This window comes from Oncorhynchus kisutch, linkage group LG8, assembly GCF_002021735.2.
Source record: "Oncorhynchus kisutch isolate 150728-3 linkage group LG8, Okis_V2, whole genome shotgun sequence".
NCBI classification, from domain to species: domain Eukaryota; kingdom Metazoa; phylum Chordata; class Actinopteri; order Salmoniformes; family Salmonidae; genus Oncorhynchus; species Oncorhynchus kisutch.
The window spans coordinates 9654839-9677569 of NC_034181.2; the positions used below are offsets into that span (position 1 = coordinate 9654839).

Here is a 22731-nt window from a genome sequence, read left to right on the forward strand (position 1 = left end):
ATGGTGGTCACACCAGATACTGACTGGTTTTCTGATCCACAACCCTACTTCTTTTCTTTAAAAGGTATCTGTGACCAACAGATGCATATCTGTATTCCCAGTCATGTGAAATCCATATTAGAGCTTTATGAATGTATTTCAAATTGACTCATTTCCTTTTGAACTTTAACTCTTTGAAATTGTTACATTCATATTTTTGTTCAGTGAAGCTACACATAGTGAGCTGGCTAATCATTCAGCTCAAAACGAGTTGGTTTGTAACGTACTAGCAAGCTTAGCTACAAAGCATTGGTTAACCCCATTTAAACCATGTCATTATCCATAAGCACAATGATAAACTCAACTCTTTTGTAATCTATGGCCATTATGAACTGTGCCACTGTTCGGTGCTAGCCCGAAAGTGCCCAAGCATGTTTACATCACACGTACGCAGCTCCGTGTTCGGGGTGAAGTGAATTACGTTGAAGCGTTTATACCCATTATTACAAAACCTCTTAGTGCCTATAGTACTTCAGAAATCATTCATAAGCAAATATGTGTTATGAAAAGGTGGCAAAAAAAAGCCACATTTGGAAAAGCACAAGCTTTAAAAAGTTATCTGTTTAGAATATATGTATTAGTTCTAAAAAAATGACTTTATGAAGTACTTTTAACGTTATACCTTGTATATTGTGTAACAAAGTAATGAGACACGAGTTAATTTAGGAAAATTGTTTATATAAAAAAAATACATGTTCCCTGCTCCCACAACACACTGCAAAAAGTACAACACTTCCTTGACACCACTATTCACAGGAGTCTGACATCTTTACGTCACCAATAAATAACTTCTTTAAAAAGTCTAAAGTCAGTTTGAATCAGAGTTGGGGTCAATTCCATTTGAATTCAGGAAGTACACCGAAATTCCAAATCAAATTCTCAATGAACAACATTCGGAATTGGAATTTGGTTTACGTTCTGAATTGACACCAACATCCTGCATGGAGGTATGGACTTGTCGAAATGGAGACTGAAGACGTCGAGGTGGAAATGTGTGTTGACTGTGTATGTACTCTGATTTCATACGTGTTGTATTGATGTATCCATATGACTAACAAATCTGTTTTACATGTGCAAAAAATGTAAAATGATCGCTAAGAAGAAAATGAATAAATACAACAAAAATAGTGCAGCATTGTCTAGTTTCACATGGCTTGTATTTCTAAAACAAAAGAAGTGTGTAATGTGCATAAACTTACAATGTCAAATGCATTTCAAAACATTATGGCTTAAACAATAACGCTGATTATCCATACAACTAACCGTTTCAAAGCGTTCCAATACATTATGGTTGCCATTGTACAATTCATGAGATGGTTTATTTCATATAGATTAACTCAGAAAAGGGAAAAAGCAATTATTCACCTAATCTTTAGGATTTTAATCTATTCTATGCCAATAAAAACAAGATAAATTGTAGACCGACATTGAAGTCGATGCATAGCAACTATAGTACAGCTCTGAACAAATATTCAATGAAGGAGGGGAAATATTCTCCACTGCTTTATGCTGATTCAGTTCAGAGGCAGTGTCTCCCTCTAGGGGTCACTTATAATATTACACACAATTGCATCTGCTAAATGGTACAATTCATTCTCTCCAAATAAATTCTGTCGAGACTGAGGAAGCCCACTCGTCCTGCATCATCATGGTCTTTACAGTTTTGTTGACCTCATGTCACAGCACATTTTTGTTACTACCACACCGGTCCCTGGTGGCAAAGCTATAACAACTATTAACTTATAACTTCTCTTCGTATCAACTGTTATATAACCCTATAGCACTGTCATGACCACAGCACTAATATAATACGTACTTCATAACTCACTGATCTAATCAACCATTGACATTGTAGAAGCTGAATATTCATTACAGGCTAAAACATGGCAAGCCTTACAGATTCAACCATGTGGTTTGGGCATTGCTACATGAATGACACCCTCACGTCACTGAAGGAGTGAGATGGTTTCTATAGGGTGTTGGATAAGGACAAAAACATCTTAGATGGTTCCTCACCCTGAAAGTAGTCTATGGCGCAGGAGTGCACCCGGACACGGTGTTTTCTCCGACACATTGATGCGGCTGGCTTCCTCGTTAAATGGGCATTGTCGTCAAGAAGCAGTGCGGCTTGGTTGTGTTTCGGAGAACGCACAGCTCTTGACCGCCTCTCCCAACACTGCTTCTTGACACAATGCCCATTTAACGAGGAAGCCAGCTGCATTAATGTGTCAGGGTGCACTGTGCCTTGGGGTCGCTAAGTGCGCGATGGGACAAGGACATCCCTGCCGGCCAAACCTTCACCCTAACAGCGCTGGGGCAATTGTGCACAGCACCATGGGTCTCCCGGTCACACCCGGCTGCGACAGAGCCTGGCCTCGAACCCAGAATCTCTAGTGGCACAGCGATGCAGTGTCTTGCGCCACTCGGGAGGCCCAATAATTTGTTCTTAACCGACTTGCCTAGTTAAATAAAAATTTTGGTTTTCATTAAACATCCCTTACCAACTCTGGCCACCGCTAGCTAAACATCTATGGAAGTGATTGGGGCTGTGAGCATGTTTTTCTTTTTAAAGGCCAAATCATTTTAAAGTTACAGCAAACAAAATATAGAATTCATTTTGGGAGATTTGGACATTTTACTTTTAAAAAGCTGCCCATCACTTCCATAGATTTTTTGGCAGCGACGGGGCAAAAGCTGAAGTTTGTTGTGGCTGTTTAAAGAAAACTGAACCATGGATTACAGTTTCTCCTGGCCCATTGACTATGTTCAGGGTGAGGAACCATCTCAACATTATCTTGTAAAATAGTGAACTCCTCCTTTAAGTGTGACTATGATTCTGGGTGTAAGGTCTTTGATTCTAAACATTCATTCATTACATACAAATAATACAACAATAGCCGTTATCTCAAAATGACAACGGTATGGATAAGGAATGGAGGATTGCATTCATAGAGATTAGAGTCTTAGAAAAAACAGGTCAATGACATATGAAGGGCACAGATGGTTAGCTAGATGGGGGAACTGATTGGGAGAAATAGACCGTGGCTTCAGGTGCCACCATAGTCCATCCATCCATCAAACATAGGCTTTGTCCAAAATGGCACTCTATTCCCTACAGAAAACCTTATTTTAGGAAGTGTACTATAATAGGGAGCTATTTGCTGAGATCTTAGTAGAGAACAATGTCAACCGAAGGAAACCAGGACAGAAAGCTACAAATCAGAGGAGGTTCTTGTTCTTCACGCTTGGGGGAAAAACAAGTTCCCAATGGAGTCCATCATAAACGGTCTGTCTGTCCACATGTTGTTGTTAAAATTCACACGTGTTGCATTTGTCTGGTTCCTCCTGAAGTAAAACATAACACATCAGTCCTATGTTGGGGAAAGGATTTGTTCTTCTTCACGTCGGCTTGCTCAACTTTCCAGTTGATCTGTGCGTCATATATATATATATGGAACACTTTCTTTTTGGTGTGTATTGAAAAAAGGGTTTGCACTCTGACAATGAAAAAAGGTCCAAGGATGTCTACAATTCAACTGCTATTACCTGATTGTGCTGCGCAGGCCACCGTCGTTTGGCCCATGGGCACTCAGAGGCATATGGGTAACATAAATACACTATTTCCATGTCGTTGGACCATGGGGTGTAATCGTTACGCTGATTCTGTTGCAAAATGTTTTGCAACAGAAACCAAACAACCGTTTCTATTGGACAAATTCTGGTAGGTTCCTAACCATTTCGTTCCATTTGCTCTGTTTGCTACGGTTTGGTTCTCAAACGGTTTCCGTAATGAATACACCCCTGGTTGCTCAAAATGTCCAACTCGACGCTCATCATGCATGTCCAAACTAACCAATGACAGAATGATCTCCATGACAACAGCAAGAGTCTTTGTAGAGCCGAAATGGTCTCTCAGTAGTCTGGGGAACAAGGAAGTGTTTGATTAAATAACTTTATTTATACCTAGTTATAGTTTATATACGAACGGTGTTTGAATAAATGGTTTGTAGATATTGCATGTCTGTTGGTCATCAGCATAGGAGATAATATGGTGGTCCTACCCCCTGCCTATGACCCGTTCCTGTCCCTGCAGGTGGCATAGAACAGAGGGGAAAGGGATCTCTAGGCTAGTCACCTAGCTGGCAAGGGGGGGGCTGGTCAGAGAAGGCCCAAGAGAGATGAGGGAGGGTGGTACCCCTGCCAGTGTACTAGGGGGGTCAGAGAAGGCCCAAGAGAGATAGATGGAGGGTGGTACCCCTGTCAGTGTACTAAGGGGGTCAGAAAAGGCCCAACAGAGATAGATGGAGGGTGGTACCCCTGTCAGTGTACAAGGGGGGTCAGAGAAGGCCCAAGAGAGATGAGGGAGGGTGGTACCCCTGTCAGTGTACTAGAGGGGTCAGAGAAGGCCCAAGAGAGATGAGGGAGGGTGGTTCCCCTGCCAGTATACTAGGGGGGTCAGAGAAGGCCCAAGAGAGATGAGGGAGGGCGGTTCCCCTGCCAGTATACTAGGGGGGTCAGAGAAGGCCCAAGAGAGATGAGGGAGGCCTGTTCCCCTGCCAGTGTACTAGTAGCTACTGCATTTGGGAACTGCTTAAGTCTTATAGGGTGCGTTCCTGCCGCACTAGTACTGAAGCCCCGGGTCTCTAAAGTCCTGAGGGAGAATCGGGGGCAAAATGGGGCCTGAGAGGGAGCCTGGGGAGGGAGGGGCGGGCATTTCCATTCAGCTCCAAAAGGAATCATTACAGTTGAAAGCGTTTGGATCTGGTTAAAACCGACAGGGTGTAGTTGTGTGAATACTAATGCTAGTCTATAGTGATGGCTCCAGAGTAGGTGGTCAGTAGCAGCATGATGGCAAAGCCGGTTAGGAGGCCCGCGTTCTGGATGATGAAGGTCACAAGGAAGCTGCTTCCCCCTGCCTCCTCCTCCTCACGACTCACCTCGTTCATCTCCGGGAACTACGGATAGAAGGGGGAGGGGGGGGGGGAGCAGGTCAGTTACTTATTGCCCACACACAGAGTTATCCTTAGAAATAACACTGGATGGGCAAACGGTATGTTGTGCTCCATATCTATTATCAGTGGACACACAAACAGACCCCCCTCCCCCCTCACTCCACCGGACCATCACCGACCGTGTCCACCCCCCTACGCCCACCCCCTCTCTCACCATGTCTGCCAGGGCGATGTAGAGGAACATGCCCCCTGCCAGGGCAAAGATCCATTGAGGTGAGAAGCTGTTTCCTGCCAGGATGCCAAAACCCATGCCCAGGTAGCAGCAGCAGGCAGACAGGAAGTTAAAGAACAGAGCCTGCTGGATACTCATCCCAGCATTCAACAAGATCACAAAGTCTCCTGGAGGGAGAGAAAGAGATGGTGAGAAAGAAGAGGACAATATCAGCACAGCCAGACATATATTGCTTGGATAGGTGGAAGAGTGTTGGATTCACATAAGCCTACTTATACAGTGCACTTGGGAAAGTATTCAGACCCCTTGACTTATTCCACATTTTATTAAGTTAAAGCCTTTTTCAAAAAATGTATTCAATTGTTTTCCCCCTTCATCAATCTACACACAATACCCTATGACATCACAATACCCTATAATGACATCACAATACCCCATATTAACAAAGCAAAAATAGGTTTAGACATTTTTGCTAATGTATTAAAAACTGAAATATCACATTTACATAAGTATTCAGAACCTTTACTCAGTACTTTGTTGAAGTGCCTTTGGCAGTGATTACAGCCTCGAGTCTTCTTGGGTTTGACGCTACAAGCTTGGCACACCTGTATTTGGGGACTTTCTCCCATTCTTCTCTACAGATCCTCTCAAGCTCTGTCAGGTTGGATGGGGAGCGTCGCTGCACAGCTATTTTCAGGTCTCTGCTGAGACTTGTCCCGAAGCCACTCCTGTGTTGTCTTGGCTGTGTGATTAGGGTCGTTGTCCTGTTGGAAGACAAACCTTTGCTGAGGTTCTGAGTGCTCTGGAGCAGGTTTTCATCAAGGACCTCTTTGTACATTGCTCCGTTCATCTTTCCCTTGATTCTGACTAGTCTCCCAGTCCCTGCAGCTGAAAAGCATCTCCACAGCATGCCGCCGCCACCACCATGCTTCACCATAAGGATGGTGCCAGATTTTCTCCAGATATGACGCTTGGCATTCAGGCAAAAGAGTTAAACCTTGGTTTCATCAGACCAGAGAAACTTATTTCTCACTGTCAGAGTCCTTTAGGTGCCTTTTGGCAAACTCTAAGCAAGCGGTCATGTGCCTTTTACTGAGGAGTGGCTTTTGTCTGGCCACTCTACCATAAAGGCCTGATTGGTGAAGTGCTGCAGAGATGGTTGTCCTTCTGGAAGGTTCTTCCATCTCTCACCTCCCTGACCAAGGCCCTTCTCCCTCGAATGCTCAGTTTGGCATGGCGGCCAGAGGCTTGCTGGTTCCAAACTTCTTCCATTTAAGAATGATGGAGGCCACTGTGTTCTTGGGGACCTTCAATTCTGCAGAATTTTTTTGGGTACCCTTCCCCAGATCTGTGCCTTGGACACAATCCTGTCTCGGAGCTCATTCCTTCGATCTCATGGCTTGGTTTTTGCTCTGACATGCACTGTCAACTGTGGGACCTTATATAGACAGGTGTGTGCCTTTCCAAATCATGTCCAATCAATTTAATTTACCACAGGTGGACTCCAATCAACTTGTAGAAACATCTCAAGTATGATCAAAGGAAACAGGATGGACCTAAGCTCAATTTCAACTCTCATAGCAAAGGGTCTAAAAAACAGTTTTCGCTTTGTCATTATGGGGCGTTGTGATGTCATTATGGGGTACTGTGATGTCATTATGGGGTGTTGTGACGTCATTATGGGGTATTGTGATGTCATTATGGGGTACTGTGATGTCATTATGGGGTACTGTGATGTCATTATGGGGTACTGTGATGTCATTATGGGGTGTTGTGATGTCATTATGGGGTGTTGTGATGTCATTATGGGGTACTGTGATGTCATTATGGGGTGTTGTGATGTCATTATGGGGTGTTGTGATGTCATTATGGGGTACTGTGATGTCATTATGGGGTATTGTGATGTCATTATGGGGTGTTGTGATGTCATTATGGGGTGTTGTGATGTCATTATGGGGTACTGTGATGTCATTATGGGGTGTTGTGATGTCATTATGGGGTGTTGTGATGTCATTATGGGGTACTGTGATGTCATTATGGGGTACTGTGATGTCATTATGGGGTGTTGTGATGTCATTATGGGGTGTTGTGATGTCATTATGGGGTATTGTGATGTCATTATGGGGCATTGTGATGTCATTATGGGGCGTTGTGATGTCATTATGGGGCGTTGTGATGTCATTATGGGGTGTTGTGATGTCATTATGGGGTATTGTGATGTCATTATGGGGTATTGTGATGTCATTATGGGGTATTGTGATGTCATTATGGGGTATTGTGATGTCATTATGGGGTATTGTGATGTCATTATGGGGCGTTGTGATGTCATTATGGGGTATTGTGATGTCATTATGGGGCGTTGTGATGTCATTATGGGGCATTGTGATGTCATTATGGGGTGTTGTGATGTCATTATGGGGTATTGTGATGTCATTATGGGGTACTGTGATGTCATTATGGGGTACTGTGATGTCATTATGGGGTATTGTGATGTCATTATGGGGTACTGTGATGTCATTATGGGGTACTGTGATGTCATTATGGGGTACTGTGATGTCATTATGGGGTACTGTGATGTCATTATGGGGTATTGTGATGTCATTATGGGGTACTGTGATGTCATTATGGGGTGCTGTGATGTCATTATGGGGTGTTGTGATGTCATTATGGGGTACTGTGATGTCATTATGGGGTATTGTGATGTCATTATGGGGTATTGTGATGTCATTATGGGGTACTGTGATGTCATTATGGGGTACTGTGATGTCATTATGGGGTACTGTGATGTCATTATGGGGTATTGTGATGTCATTATGGGGTACTGTGATGTCATTATGGGGTACTGTGATGTCATTATGGGGTACTGTGATGTCATTATGGGGTATTGTGATGTCATTATGGGGTACTGTGATGTCATTATGGGGTACTGTGATGTCATTATGGGGTACTGTGATGTCATTATGGGGTACTGTGATGTCATTATGGGGTATTGTGATGTCATTATGGGGTATTGTGATGTCATTATGGGGTATTGTGATGTCATTATGGGGTATTGTGATGTCATTATGGGGTATTGTGATGTCATTATGGGGTACTGTGATGTCATTATGGGGTACTGTGATGTCATTATGGGGTACTGTGATGTCATTATGGGGTATTGTGATGTCATTATGGGGTACTGTGATGTCATTATGGGGTATTGTGATGTCATTATGGGGTATTGTGATGTCATTATGGGGTACTGTGATGTCATTATGGGGTACTGTGATGTCATTATGGGGTACTGTGATGTCATTATGGGGTACTGTGATGTCATTATGGGGTACTGTGATGTCATTATGGGGTATTGTGATGTCATTATGGGGTATTGTGATGTCATTATGGGGTACTGTGATGTCATTATGGGGTACTGTGATGTCATTATGGGGTATTGTGATGTCATTATGGGGTACTGTGATGTCATTATGGGGTACTGTGATGTCATTATGGGGTACTGTGATGTCATTATGGGGTACTGTGATGTCATTATGGGGTACTGTGATGTCATTATGGGGTATTGTGATGTCATTATGGGGTATTGTGATGTCATTATGGGGTACTGTGCTGTCATTATGGGGTATTGTGATGTCATTATGGGGTATTGTGATGTCATTATGGGGTATTGTGATGTCATTATGGGGTATTGTGATGTCATTATGGGGTACTGTGATGTCATTATGGGGTATTGTGATGTCATTATGGGGTATTGTGATGTCATTATGGGGTACTGTGATGTCATTATGGGGTATTGTGATGTCATTATGGGGTATTGTGATGTCATTATGGGGTATTGTGATGTCATTATGGGGTACTGTGATGTCATTATGGGGTATTGTGATGTCATTATGGGGTACTGTGATGTCATTATGGGGTATTGTGATGTCATTATGGGGTACTGTGATGTCATTATGGGGTACTGTGATGTCATTATGGGGTATTGTGATGTCATTATGGGGTACTGTGATGTCATTATGGGGTATTGTGATGTCATTATGGGGTATTGTGATGTCATTATGGGGTATTGTGATGTCATTATGGGGTACTGTGATGTCATTATGGGGTATTGTGATGTCATTATGGGGTACTGTGATGTCATTATGGGTTGTACTGTGATGTCATTATGGGGTATTGTGATGTCATTATGGGGTACTGTGATGTCATTATGGGGTATTGTGATGTCATTATGGGGTACTGTGATGTCATTATGGGGTATTGTGATGTCATTATGGGGTATTGTGATGTCATTATGGGGTATTGTGATGTCATTATGGGGTACTGTGATGTCATTATGGGGTATTGTGATGTCATTATGGGGTACTGTGATGTCATTATGGGGTATTGTGATGTCATTATGGGGTACTGTGATGTCATTATGGGGTATTGTGATGTCATTATGGGGTATTGTGATGTCATTATGGGGTATTGTGATGTCATTATGGGGTATTGTGATGTCATTATGGGGTACTGTGCGTAGATTGATGAGTAAAAAAAATTAAACTTTCCGAATGCACTGTAAGCCCAAACATTATAAATCATTACATTTACTTTCTAGAGGTCTTTTGTTTTTGGGGTGCTGGACCCATTCATTAGACTGTATCACTCACCCAGTTCATGGGGAAACTCCTCACAGAGTATAGCCACGGAGGTGCTGATGCCCTGGAAGGTCGAGGCAGTGAAGGAGGCTCCGATGGCCAGGCCGTCGATGAAGTTATGGAGCCCGTCGCTCAACGTGATCATCCAGGCCAGAGTGCCGATGTCAGAGTATGCTGTACCCTTCAGCCAATAGCAGCCTCCTCTGCTGTTCCCTCCACCCAGGCTCTGAGAGTCCTGTTGGAGAGGAGGAGAGGTGTGAGGGAGTGTATGACTCACCGGTGGGTTCGGTGCGGGCGTGTGAGTGAGTATGTGGGACGGCGTGTGTGTGTGCTCGCGCTCTCACACCGGTGGGGTACGTGCTGGGTGAGTATGTGTGTTTTAGAGCTGGGACAATTACCGACGTTCCTCCGCTCTTACCGACACTGCCCTGCTCTTACCGACACATAGAACGACCCTACTGAGTCCACTGGTCCCACTCACATAGAACGACCCTACTGAGTCCACTGGTCCCACTCACATAGAACGACCCTACTGAGTCCACTGGTCCCACTCACATAGAACGACCCTACTGAGTCCACTGGTCCCACTCACATAGAACGACCCTACTGAGTCCACTGGTCCCACTCACATAGAACGACCCTACTGAGTCCACTGGTCCCACTCACATAGAACGACCCTACTGAGTCCACTGGTCCCACTCACATAGAACGACCCTACCGAGTCCACTGGTCCCACTCACATAGAACGACCCTACCGAGTCCACTGGTCCCACTCACATAGAACTACCCTACCGAGTCCACTGGTCCCACTCACATAGAACGACCCTACTGAGTCCACTGGTCCCACTCACATAGAACGACCCTACTGAGTCCACTGGTCCCACTCACATAGAACTACCCTACTGAGTCCACTGGTCCCACTCACATAGAACTACCCTACTGAGTCCACTGGTCCCACTCACATAGAACTACCCTACTGAGTCCACTGGTCCCACTCACATAGAACTACCCTATTGAGTCCACTGGAAGAAACAATTACTAAAAGGACGGCAAAAAGGAGACTTGATTGGGCCAAGAAACACGAGCAACGAACATTAGACCGGTGGAAATCTGTCCTTTGGTCTGAGGGTCTGATTTTTGGTTCCAACTCCCGTGTCTTTGTGAGACGCAAAGTAGGTGAACGGATGATCTCTGCATGTGTAGTTCCCACCGTGAAGCATGGAGGAGGTGGTGTGATGGTGCTTTGCTGGTGACACTGATTTGTTTAGAATTCAAGGCACACTTAACCAGCATGGCTACCACAGCATTCGGCAGCAATACGCCATCCCATCTGGTTTGTGCTTAGTGGGACTATCATGTGTTTTTCACAGGACAATGACCCAAAACACACCTCCAGGCTGTGTAAGGGCTATTTGACCAAGAATGAGAGTGATGGAGTGCTGCATCAGATGACCTGGCCCCACAATCACCCGACCTCAACCCAATTGAGATCGTTTGGGATGAGTTGGACCGCAGAGTGAAGGAAAAGCAGCCAACAACTGCTCAGCATATGTGGGAACTCCTTCAAGACTGTTGGAAAAGTATTCCTCATGAAGCTGGTTGAGAGAATGCCAAGAGAGTGCAAAGCTGTCATCAAGGCAAAGGGTGGCTACTTTGAAGAATCTAAAACATAAAATGTTGATTTTTTTATCAATTTTTTGGTAACTACATTATTCCCTATTATTATTTCATAGCTTTGGCGTCTTCACTATTATTCGACAATGTAGAAAATAGTAAAAATAACAAAAAACCCTTGAATGAGTAGGTGTCCAAACTTTTGACTGGTACTGTACACACACACAACACAATGTGGACACCACTTCAATTTAGTGGATTTGGCTATTTCAGCCACACCCGCTGCTGACTGATGAATTAAATCGATCACACAGACATGCAATCTCCATAGACAAACATTAGCAGTTGAATGGCCTTACTGAAGAGCTCAGTGACTTTCAACATGGCACTGTCATAGGATGCCACCTTTCCAACAAGTCAGTTCGTCAAATTTCTGCACTGCTAGAGCTGCCCCGGGCAACTGTAAGTTATGTTATTGTGAAGTAGAAACGTCTAGGAGCAACAACGGCTCAGCCACGAAGTGGTAGGCCACACAAGCTCACAGAACAGGACCGCCGGGTGCTGAAGCGTGTAGCATGTAAAAATCATCTGTCCTCGGTTGCAACACTCACTACGGAGTTCCAAACTGCTTCTGGAAGCAACGTCAGCACAACAACTGTTCGTCGGGTTTCCATGGCCGAGCAGCCGCACACAAGCCTAAGATCACCATGCGCAATGCCAAGCATCGGCTGGAGTGATGTAAAGCTCTCCGCCATTGGACTCTGGAGCTGTGGAAACGTAATCTCTGGAGTGATGAATCACGCTTCACAATCTGGCAGTCCGATGAGTGAATCTGGGTTTGGCTGTGCCAAGAGATCGCTACCTGCCCCAACACATAGAGCCAACTGTAAGGTTTGGTGGAGGAGGAATAATGGTCTGGGGCTGTTTTTCATGGTTCAGGCTAGGCCTCTTAGTTCCAGTGAAGGGAAATCTGAACGCTACAGTATACTATGACATTCTAGACAATTCTGTGCTTCTAACTTTGTGGAGTGCCCTCGTGCACAAAGCGATGTCCATAAAGAAATGGTTTGTTGAGACCACTGTGGAACACCTTGACTGGCCTGCACAGAGCCCTGACCTCAACCCCATTGAACACCTTTGGGATGAATTGGAAAGCCAACTGCGAGCCAGACCTCACTAATTCTAATTCTCTTCGTGGTGTCAGTGTGGAGGTGAGTGTCTCTCTCACCGGTGGTGTCAGTGTGGAGGTGAGTGTCTCTCTCACCGGTGGTGTCAGTGTGGAGGTGAGTGTCTCTCTCACCGGTGGTGTGAGTGTGTCTGTCACTCTCACCGGTGGGGTCAGTGCAGGGGTGAGCATGCGGTCCCCCTCTCCTCCGTCCACTTTGGGCAGGTTAAGCCCCGCCTCTCCACTCTGCTGCAGCTTCTCTGTCACGCCCTCTTCCATGTCTCCGTTGGCTGGGAAATGGCTGTGGTCATGGCCCTGGAGGGGGGGAGCAAGAGAGAGAGCGCGAGAGCGAGAGAGGAGAGCGAGAGCAAGAGAGAGAGCGTGAGAGCGAGAGCGAGAGAGGGAGAGAGAGGGAGAGAGAGGACCATTAGCAAGGGAATCAGAAGTCCATACCAGTCACATGAAAAGTATTTTAACGACACCACGGTAAAGCACAGCTTTCAGTCGGCCCCTGTACAGTATATGGGTCAAGTAGACCATATAATTGGTTTAAGAGGCCACACCTGACCCGTGTTTGTTAAGGTATTACATTGGCTTGGCAGTTCAGGTCTTAATCATATGGCTCAAAGCTGCACTATGCTGAAGGTCCAATAGGAGGAAGCATCACCTCAAACAATGTCAACAACAGACCCGTAAGGCAGATGGCATGAGTGTGTGTGTGTCTCTACTACACTACTACATACGGGGGTTACTCTGGGTCATAGCAACGCATCAAATAAACATCTCATCAACCACTACTGACCAGATTAAAACTATCCACCGATACTAGCGTCGCTAAGCAACCTTCCTGGGACTTTCCCTGGGCTACAGAGACGGGTCCAGTGATGGTAGTTCTTTCCCTGGGCTACAGAGACAGGTCCAGTGATGGTAGTACAGTGTTCTTTCATGTCTCTATTCTACATTTCTCATTTTCATGGCTTGATTGTTTACTGTGGAAAAATGGCACCAATGTGAAGCATATTTTTAAGACCGTTCACACCATCGCTCCAAATCAAACTGGTTTCTTTCCAGGAAGGTAATTCTCATTTATCATCAGTGGATTTATCATCGTCATCTCACACTAAACGATGTGACGCATCTCTCTCGCATCTCTCTCGGCGTCTAGCTGGTTGGTCATACAGTAGTCACTGATAAATTAGAATATATTCAGAGGAAGGAATAGTTACGACAGTTAACTCAGTGTTCCCCAGGCGCCGAAGACGTGGATATCGATTATGGCAGCCCCCCCCCGACACCTCTCTGATTCAGAGGGGTTGGGTTAAATGTGGAAGGATGTCCAGTAAAGCAGCCCCCCCCCCGACACCTCTCTGAATCAGAGGGGTTGGGTTAAATGCAGGAGACACATTCCAGTTGTACAACTGACTTGGTATTCCCCTTTTCCTTTCATTACACACTTACTGTGCCTTCAGAACGTATTCATACCCCTTGACTTCTTCCACATTTTGTTGTGATACCTTAACCAATTTTAAGGTGCATTACCACCACCAACTGGACAGGAGTGTGGACCTCAGTTCATCTTTCAATCACCTAAGTGTATATGCTCCAAATAACACGCTGACCAGGTCGCCAGGTGTACGGTGTTTCCTCCGACACATTGGTGCGGCTGGCTTCCAGGTTGGATGTGCATTGTGTCAAGAAGCTTGGTTTGGTTGTGTTTCGGGGGACGCATGGCTCTCGACCTTCGCGTCTCCAGAGTCCGTACGGGAGTTTCAGCGATGAGACAAGAATGTAACTACTACCAATTGGATACCACGAAATTGGGGAGAAATAAGGGGTAAAAAAAAAAGATTAGGTCAAAACTGTAACTCGGCCATTCAGGTAAATTCCCTGTCTATTAAGCAACTTCTGTAGATTTGGCCTTGTGTTTTAGGTTATTGTCCTGTTGAAAGGTGAATTCAGTGTTTGGTTGTCTACTTTCCACCAGGTTTTCCTCTAGGATTTTGCCTGTGCTTAGCTTCATTTAGCGTCCTTCTGTATTTTTCGCAGTATTACTTTAGAGCCTTGATGCAAAACAGGATGCTTGTTTTGGAATATTTATATTCTGTACAGGCTTCTTTCTTTTCACTCTGTCATTTAGATTAGTATTTCGGGACTAACTACATTACAGACTCCCCGACCCAACGCTACAGACTCCCCGACCCAACGCTACAGACTCCCCGACACAACGCTACAGACTCCCCGACACAACGCTACAGACTCCCCGACACAACGCTACAGACTCCCCGACACAACGCTACAGACTCCCCGACACAACGCTACAGACTCCCCGACACAACGCTACAGACTCCCCGACACAACGCTTCAGACTCACCGACAGAACGCTACAGACTCACCGACACAACGCTTCAGACTCCCCGACACAACGCTTCAGACTCCCCGACACAACGCTTCAGACTCCCCGACAGAACGCTTCAGACTCCCCGACAGAACGCTACAGACTCACCGACAGAACGCTACAGACTCACCGACAGAACGCTACAGACTCACCGACAGAACGCTACAGACTCACCGACAGAACGCTACAGACTCACCGCTTTCTCTTGTTGAGCTCTTTACAATGAACACGTGACTGGTGGCTCGGCTGTTCTGGGGAACTATGAAGTGCTTCATAATGTGGCAAGTGAAATGAAGAACATAATCTGCTTAATCTAACGTTTTTCACAAGTTGACTGCAGGTGTTAACTTCAAAAAGTCTAAACAAATATTAAAATAAGTAGTTGTGACGCTATAGACTGTATTAACCATCCCATGGCTTTTTCCAAATACCCCGGAATACCGACCCAGACTAATTCAATGTCTGCTTTTTAAAATGTTTTACCCATCTACCAATAGGTGCCCTTCTTTGCGAGGCATTGGTAAAACCTCTCTCGTCTTTGTGGTTGAACCTGTGTTTGAAATTCACTGCTCGATTGAGGGACCTTACAGATGTGTGAGGTACAGAGATGAGGTAGTCATTCAAAAATCACATTAAAACACTATTATAGCACAGAGAGAGCCCATGCAACTTATTAAGCAAATTTGTACTCCTGAGTCTTCCCATAACAAAGGGGTTGAATACTTATTTTTTTTATTAATTTGTTAAAATAAAATGACATTATAGGGTATTTGTAGGTAGGTCTGTGAAAAATAAATCTCTATTTAATCCATTTTAAATTCAGGCTGTCACAAAACGGGTTAAAAGTCCAGGGATGTGAATCATTTTCTGAAGACTCTGCATGTGAACTTGTGTTGCAGGTGTCTACTTCACTTCAGTCTGTCTTAAGTACACGTGTAATTATGAATGTGTCATTGACTCACGTCCAAATAAGGTCTCCACCACACAAAGCAAACAGACCCAACAACAACCGTCTGACGTCATCATCCCAGATGCATTAAGCAGAGGCAACATTCCACACCCGTTTCAGTTGAAGGGCAACGGTTACTGTTCATAAAACCAACGCCCTGATACACAAGCTAAACCAGCCTTGACTCATATGATTTTATCCACATGGGCACAATGCAAACCGTAACATCTCTCCAATCCATCTAAAGAGTGGATGCTTATCGGTGTGTGTGAAAAGCCCTGGTCGAGACTATGTTTATGAGCACTACAGAGCCCCGCTACAGAACAAGATTTCTCAACCTAGTCTTCCTGGAAGTTGGAATACCAGTCTTTTCACATTTGTTCAATTCCAACACCAGCACACCTGATTGAACTAGCTAAAAAGGTGTTACGATAAATTAGTTGACGATTTGAAATCAGGTGATCTCGTGTTGGCACAAACATACTAGATGACTGTTGGTCCTGAAGCCTGGGTTCATTGGGCTGAGAAACGCTACAATATGGTCAGGTGTATTGGGTCACGTCTATAAGGTTATGAACTCACCAAAAAAAGAAACATGCCTTTTTCAAAAGATAATTCGTAAAAGTCCAAATAACTTCTCAGATCTTCATTGGAAAGGGTTTAAACACTGTTTCCCATGCTTGTTCAATGAACCATAAACAATTAACGAACATGCACCTGTGGAACAGTCGTTAAGACACTAACAGCTTACAGACGGTAGGCAATTAAGGTCACAGTTCTGAAAATGTAGGACACTAAAGAGGCCTTTCTACGGACTCTGAAAAACACCAAAAGAAAGATGCCCAAGGTCTCTGCTCATCTGCGTGAACGTGCCTTAGGCATGCTGAAAGGAGGCATGAGGACTGCAGATGTGGCCAGGGCAATAAACTACAATGTCTGTAATGTGAGACGCCTAAGAGAGCACTACAGGGAGACAGGACGGACAGCTGATCGTCCTTGCAGTTGCAGACCACGTGTAACAACACCTGCACAGGATCGGTACATCCAAACATCACACCTGCGGGACAGGTACAGGATGGCAACAACAACTGCCTGAGTTACACCAGCAACGCACAATCCCTCCATCAGTGCTCAGACTGTCCGCAATAGGCTGAGAGGCTGGACTGAGGGCTTGTAGGCCTGTTGTAAGGCAGGTCCTCACCAGACATCACCGGCAACAACGTCGCCTATGGGCACAGACCCACCGTCGCTGGACCAGACAGTACTGGCAAAAAGTGCTCTTCACTGACGAGTCGTGGTTTTGTCTCACAAGGGGCGATGGTGGGATTCGCGTTTATCGTCAAAGGAATGAGTGTTACACCGGCATGTACTCTGGAGCGGGATCGATTTGGAGGTGGAGGGTCCGTCATGATCTGGGGTGGTGTGTCACAGCATCATCGGACTGAGCTTGTTGTCATTGCAGGCAATCTCAACACTTTGCGTTACAGGGAAGACATCCTCCTCCCTCATGTGGTACCCTTCCTACAGGCTCATCCTGACATGACCCTCCAGCATGACAATGCCACCAGCCATACTGCTCGTTCTGTGCGTGATTTCCTGCAAGACAGGAATGTCAGTGTTCTGCCATGGCCAGGAAAGAGCCTGGATCTCAATCCCATTGAGCACGTCTGGGACATATTGGATCGGAGGGTGAGGGCTAAGGCCATTCCCCCCAGAAATGTCTGGGAACTTGCAGGTGCTTTGGTGGAAGAGTGGGGTAACATCACACAGCAAGAACTGGCAAATCTGGCAGTCAATGAGGAGGATATGCACTGCAGTACTTAATGCAGCTGGTGGCCACACCAGATACTGACTGTTACTTTTGACCCCCCCCCCTTTGTTCAGGGACACAATCCATTTCTGTTAGTCACATGTCTGTGGAACTTGTTCAGTTTACGTCTCAGTTGTTGAATCTTGTTATGTTCATACCAATATTTGCACATGTTAAGTTTCCTGAAAATAAACGCAGTTGACAGTGAGGATGTTTCTTTTATTTTGCTGAGTTTATATAGAAATATATATATATATATATATATATATAAATATATATATAAATATATATATATATATATATATATATATATATATATATATATATATATATATATAATGCATGTGCAGTACATAACACTCCTCTGGTTTCTGACCAATCCCAATAGGTTCACACAGTCACACATTTGCACCAGGCAAACAAATGTCATGTTTAAAAAAAAGAAGTGCCATTTAAACCTCTTGAACCTTTAAACCATAAAAAAAAACAGACAGGGTGAAAGCAATGACATATCTCATGTTTGTCATCCTTGTGCATTTTTCAGTCATTTACCTCACCGTTACCCAAAGCAAAAGTTATTGGACGCAGACTCACCTTATCCTTGGGTTTGAGCAGCATCTTGAGGACCTTCTCAGTGAAGAAGAAGAGGTAGAATCCTCCGAACACCACCGTGGACTTAGACACATAGTTGTCCACCATAGGGTTAAAACCAAACGCCTAGGGAGGATAATATACATAGTTAACTAGAATGCATCAGTCCAATTGGTTAATAGCAGGGTATTACATCACACTGTGAAAAGATTTGTGTAAAAATATAATTGGCTTGAATGAACTAGCTAGGGACTCTGACATGGGAAGAGAACCAAATTGTGGCTGCGTCATGATTCAGCACAATTGAAGCTGAACATGTCAGTTACGGCCATTTTCTCACTTTTAAATCGAGGTCTCTGACCTACTGTATGTGTTTATATGTGGCATTGAGAAGGATTTTCAGTCCATTAAAAAAAAATGTAAGATTGGTAATACCAATCCCTAACTTCACACTTGTCAGTGTTCTTTTATAAAATGGTATGTGAACAATACTAGGTGACAACTAATCTCAGGAAGTCAAATGTTAAGTAAATTCTCCCTGATATCTTATTGAGACTATGGGAGAAAGACATAACAGCCCCTGGCTGGCTGGCTGGAGGGACAGGATATTACAAACGCTAGCCAGTTTCTCTCCTCAAGGACACAGTACCAGGCTAAGAGATAGCCTACTGTTATAAACATCCCCAATAAAAATACTGTTTAGAGCGCTATCAAACGGCAAAATACTGCTTCAAACATTTAAAAAAGGCAGACGTTGTATCTGTATTTCACTGTAATCAGCACATTCACTAACACCTTGGGCTGTTTGTCTGCTAAGGTCATCTACTGTCTGGTTCCAAATATGACTCTTCTCTGCCATGTTGGTTTGGGATCATGTGACAACTGATATGTGATGGGTTTTCTGGTGCAAAATGGACCCAGGTGGAGGAGGTGAATTTTGTATTTCATCTAAGAACAGACTAAAGCTACAGATACTATTTTTCCCCAGTGCTTCCCTCTTCCCAGGAAGGCCCACCAGCAGCTCAACGGATCTGCTTTTCAGAACCATATAAGGGGGCAATAAAGTGACACTGGTATTTAAGTGTGTGGTTCTCCTAATTAATCTATGGGCCGGGCATGACCGTAGTTAAGTCTGGTTTCATTTGGGCTGGGGGCTGCTTGAAGGGAGGGAACATCTGAGGTAGAGGAGCACATCCTATTTCCTATATAGTGCACTACTTTTGGCCATAGCCTCAGCTAAACGTAGGGCACTATAAAAGGAAATAGGGTGCCAGAAGTAGTGCACTACATAGGGAATAGGTTTCTGAAGTTGTTCAATAAATAAGGGAGTGCACTACGTAGGGTATAGGGTGCCTAAAGGAGTGCACTACGTAGGGAATAGGGCACTAAAGTATTTCACTACATAGGGAATAAGTTTCTGAAGTTGTTCAATAAATAAGGGAGTGCACTACGTAGGGAATAGGGTGCCTAAAGGAGTGTACTACGTAGGGAATAGAGTGCCCTTCACACTACCTCTGGGATGAGCTGAAACAGGGCGTTGGAGTAGAGGGTGCCAATGGCCAGGGCTATGAAGTAGAGCAGCAGACGCTTGTAAAAGGTTTTCCTCATGAAGGGGACCACACTGGCCCCAACCAGCGAACACAGAGAAATGAAGGTCACACACAGGAAGCCATAACCCCAAACTGACCACGACCGGGGGAGGGGGGAGAGAGGGAGGGAAAGATAGAGGGGAGAGAAGGGGGACCAAAGAGGAGAGGAAAAAAGGAAAGGGGAAAATTAGTTAAATTAACATCATGAAATCATTAAAGATATTATTTTTTGCAGTAGAAGGATTAACCTGAGAACACCAGTTAATGTCAGCCCTGAAGAAAATAAATCACATCACCCTCAACAGTTCTGTTCCCAGAGAACAGGAAATGCCCAATCAATGGACACTGACTGTCTATTCACAATCAATGTCCATTCACAGACCTGTGTGTGTGTGTGTGTGTGTGTGTGTGTGTGTGTGTGTGTGTGTGTGAGATCACTGTATGAAGAGGAGACACCATGATTTGTTTCCCATCAGACCAGTGTTCCAACCCCAAACAGCCTGTGATTAAGAGATGAGGGAGTAATTATGTCATCGCAGACCAGAGGAAGCAGAATCCTCAGGCCTTCATGATGCAACCTGGAACCACTGGTGCTTACACTGGACTGGTCACACGATACAGGTGGGTATTAGGGAGTACGCAACGCAAGACCGATCAGATAAAACCAGAGAAAGATAGGGAAAGGGTAGCTAGGAACACACACACACACACACACACACACACGCCATTGTCTTTCAGGCCAGGTGCGTGTCTGCTCTGCACCACTCCACTAGCTAGCTGCCAGCGGCCCCAGGGCATGGTCTGAGCTCCTGCTGTCTCACTGCAGACAGACTAAACAGTCCCACTGCCTGAGAGCGGCATTTTATTCTTTACACCAAATTCACCAATCGTATTTTGAGAAAGGGGGTAAAGTTGTGTAACACTGGGAGCAGCAAATACCCACTTGGCCTGGTTTCCCCTGAGGTGAACTTAGAGGGGTACGATGCACTGTGCAGCCAGCCAACCAGCAGGTCAGCCAGCCAGCCTCTCTCAAAGGAGAATCAGTCTCACAGATGGCATATATATTCCACAGCCAGCGAAGAGTGCAGAGTAGCCAGACAAGCCCGTGTAGACTCACACACAGATAAGAGAGAGAACAATCAGTCCACAATTCCAGTGGTAGGAAAAAAAATCACTGAAGCAAATGTAGAATCACAGTAGCTCTTTGATGACCACTGGTTGGTTGAACAAGACAATTCCTAAGCTGCTAATTACACCCCCAGGAAGAAAGAGAAGGAAATGCCCAGGAGGAGGTGAAGAATAGAGAAGAGTGCTGTGGTCGTTGGGGCATTGTTGTTAAGGGAGTATATAGAGAGAGAGGATGGGGGAGAAATCTTTTTTTGGGGTTGACTTTTTCCCCCAACAGGGGATTGATGGATACCGCACCTCTGGCAAGAGCTGGAACACAGCGGTGGAGTAGAGCGTCCCGATGGACAGGGCGATGAAAAAGACGAGCGCCCGGCGCATGTGACTCGTCCTCATGAGGGGAACCAGGAACACACCGGTGAGAGAGAAGGCACTGACCAGGGTTACACTCAGAATAGAGAAACCCCACACTGATGGGAGAAGGAGGGAGAAGAGGAGGCACACGACACACCAAAGAGAGGGTTTGAAGTGAACACTGAAGCACACATGCCATTTGTTTAATATGAGAATTACTCTGCGTGCTGTGACAATGATCACAGAGGACTGTGACTACAGGAGCAGTAATGATCACAGAGGACTGACTACAGGAGCAGTAATGATCACAGGTCATGTGTGTGATGTCTGAGGGGGAGGCATCACAGGGTGGTATGGAAGGAGGAGGGGAGAAGTCACACTGTGGAAAGGGAAGGAGGAGGGGAGAAGTCACACTGTGGAAAGGGAAGGAGGAGGGGAGAAGTCACACTGTGGAAAGGGAAGGAGGAGGGGAGAAGTCACACTGTGGAAAGGGAAGGAGGAGGGGAGAAGTCACACTGTGGAAAGGGAAGGAGGAGGGGAGAAGTCACACTGTGGAAAGGGAAGGAGGAGGGGAGAAGTCACACTGTGGAAAGGGAAGGAGGAGGGGAGAAGTCACACTGTGGAAAGGGAAGGAGGAGGGGACAAGTCACACTGTGGAAAGGGAAGGAGGAGGGGAGGAGTCACACTGTGGAAAGGGAAGGAGGAGGGGGAGAAGTCACACTGTGGAAAGGGAAGGAGGAGGGGGAGAAGTCACACTGTGGAAAGGGAAGGAGGAGGGGAGGAGTCACACTGTGGAAAGGGAAGGAGGAGGGGAGAAGTCACACTGTGGAAAGGGAAGGAGGAGGGGAGAAGTCACACTGTGGAAAGGGAAGGAGGAGAGGAGAAGTCACACTGTGGAAAGGGAAGGAGGAGGGGAGGAGTCACACTGTGGAAAGGGAAGGAGGAGGGGAGAAGTCACACTGTGGAAAGGGAAGGAGGAGGGGAGGAGTCACACTGTGGAAAGGGAAGGAGGAGGGGGAGAAGTCACACTGTGGAAAGGGAAGGAGGAGGGGGAGAAGTCACACTGTGGAAAGGGAAGGAGGAGGGGAGGAGTCACACTGTGGAAAGGGAAGGAGGAGGGGAGAAGTCACACTGTGGAAAGGGAAGGAGGAGGGGAGAAGTCACACTGTGGAAAGGGAAGGAGGAGAGGAGAAGTCACACTGTGGAAAGGGAAGGAGGAGGGGAGGAGTCACACTGTGGAAAGGGAAGGAGGAGGGGAGAAGTCACACTGTGGAAAGGGAAGGAG

At 45.4% G+C, this 22731-nt stretch overlaps 1 protein-coding gene across 4 annotated transcripts in view; it reads right to left on the minus strand.

The window, feature by feature from the left end:
• Positions 1 to 696: 696 nt before the first annotated feature.
• The window catches only part of slc39a14 (solute carrier family 39 member 14), a 54264-nt gene continuing 32229 nt past the window's right edge, over positions 697 to 22731 (minus strand). For 2 of the 4 annotated variants that reach the window (XM_031829657.1, XM_031829658.1), the window contains exons 5-10: positions 19891 to 20060; positions 18382 to 18504; positions 12799 to 12948; positions 9867 to 10089; positions 5206 to 5390; positions 697 to 4994 (exon numbers count right to left, since the gene is read on the minus strand). In XM_031829657.1, coding sequence (XP_031685517.1) covers positions 4842 to 4994; positions 5206 to 5390; positions 9867 to 10089; positions 12799 to 12948; positions 18382 to 18504; positions 19891 to 20060 — 1004 coding nt within the window. In that variant the 3' untranslated portion in view covers positions 697 to 4841. Of the gene's footprint in view, positions 4995 to 5205; positions 5391 to 9866; positions 10090 to 12798; positions 12949 to 18381; positions 18505 to 19890; positions 20061 to 21392; positions 21901 to 22731 lie in introns of those variants that run through there. The other 2 variants (XM_031829660.1, XM_031829659.1) reach the window with 2 other exon arrangements.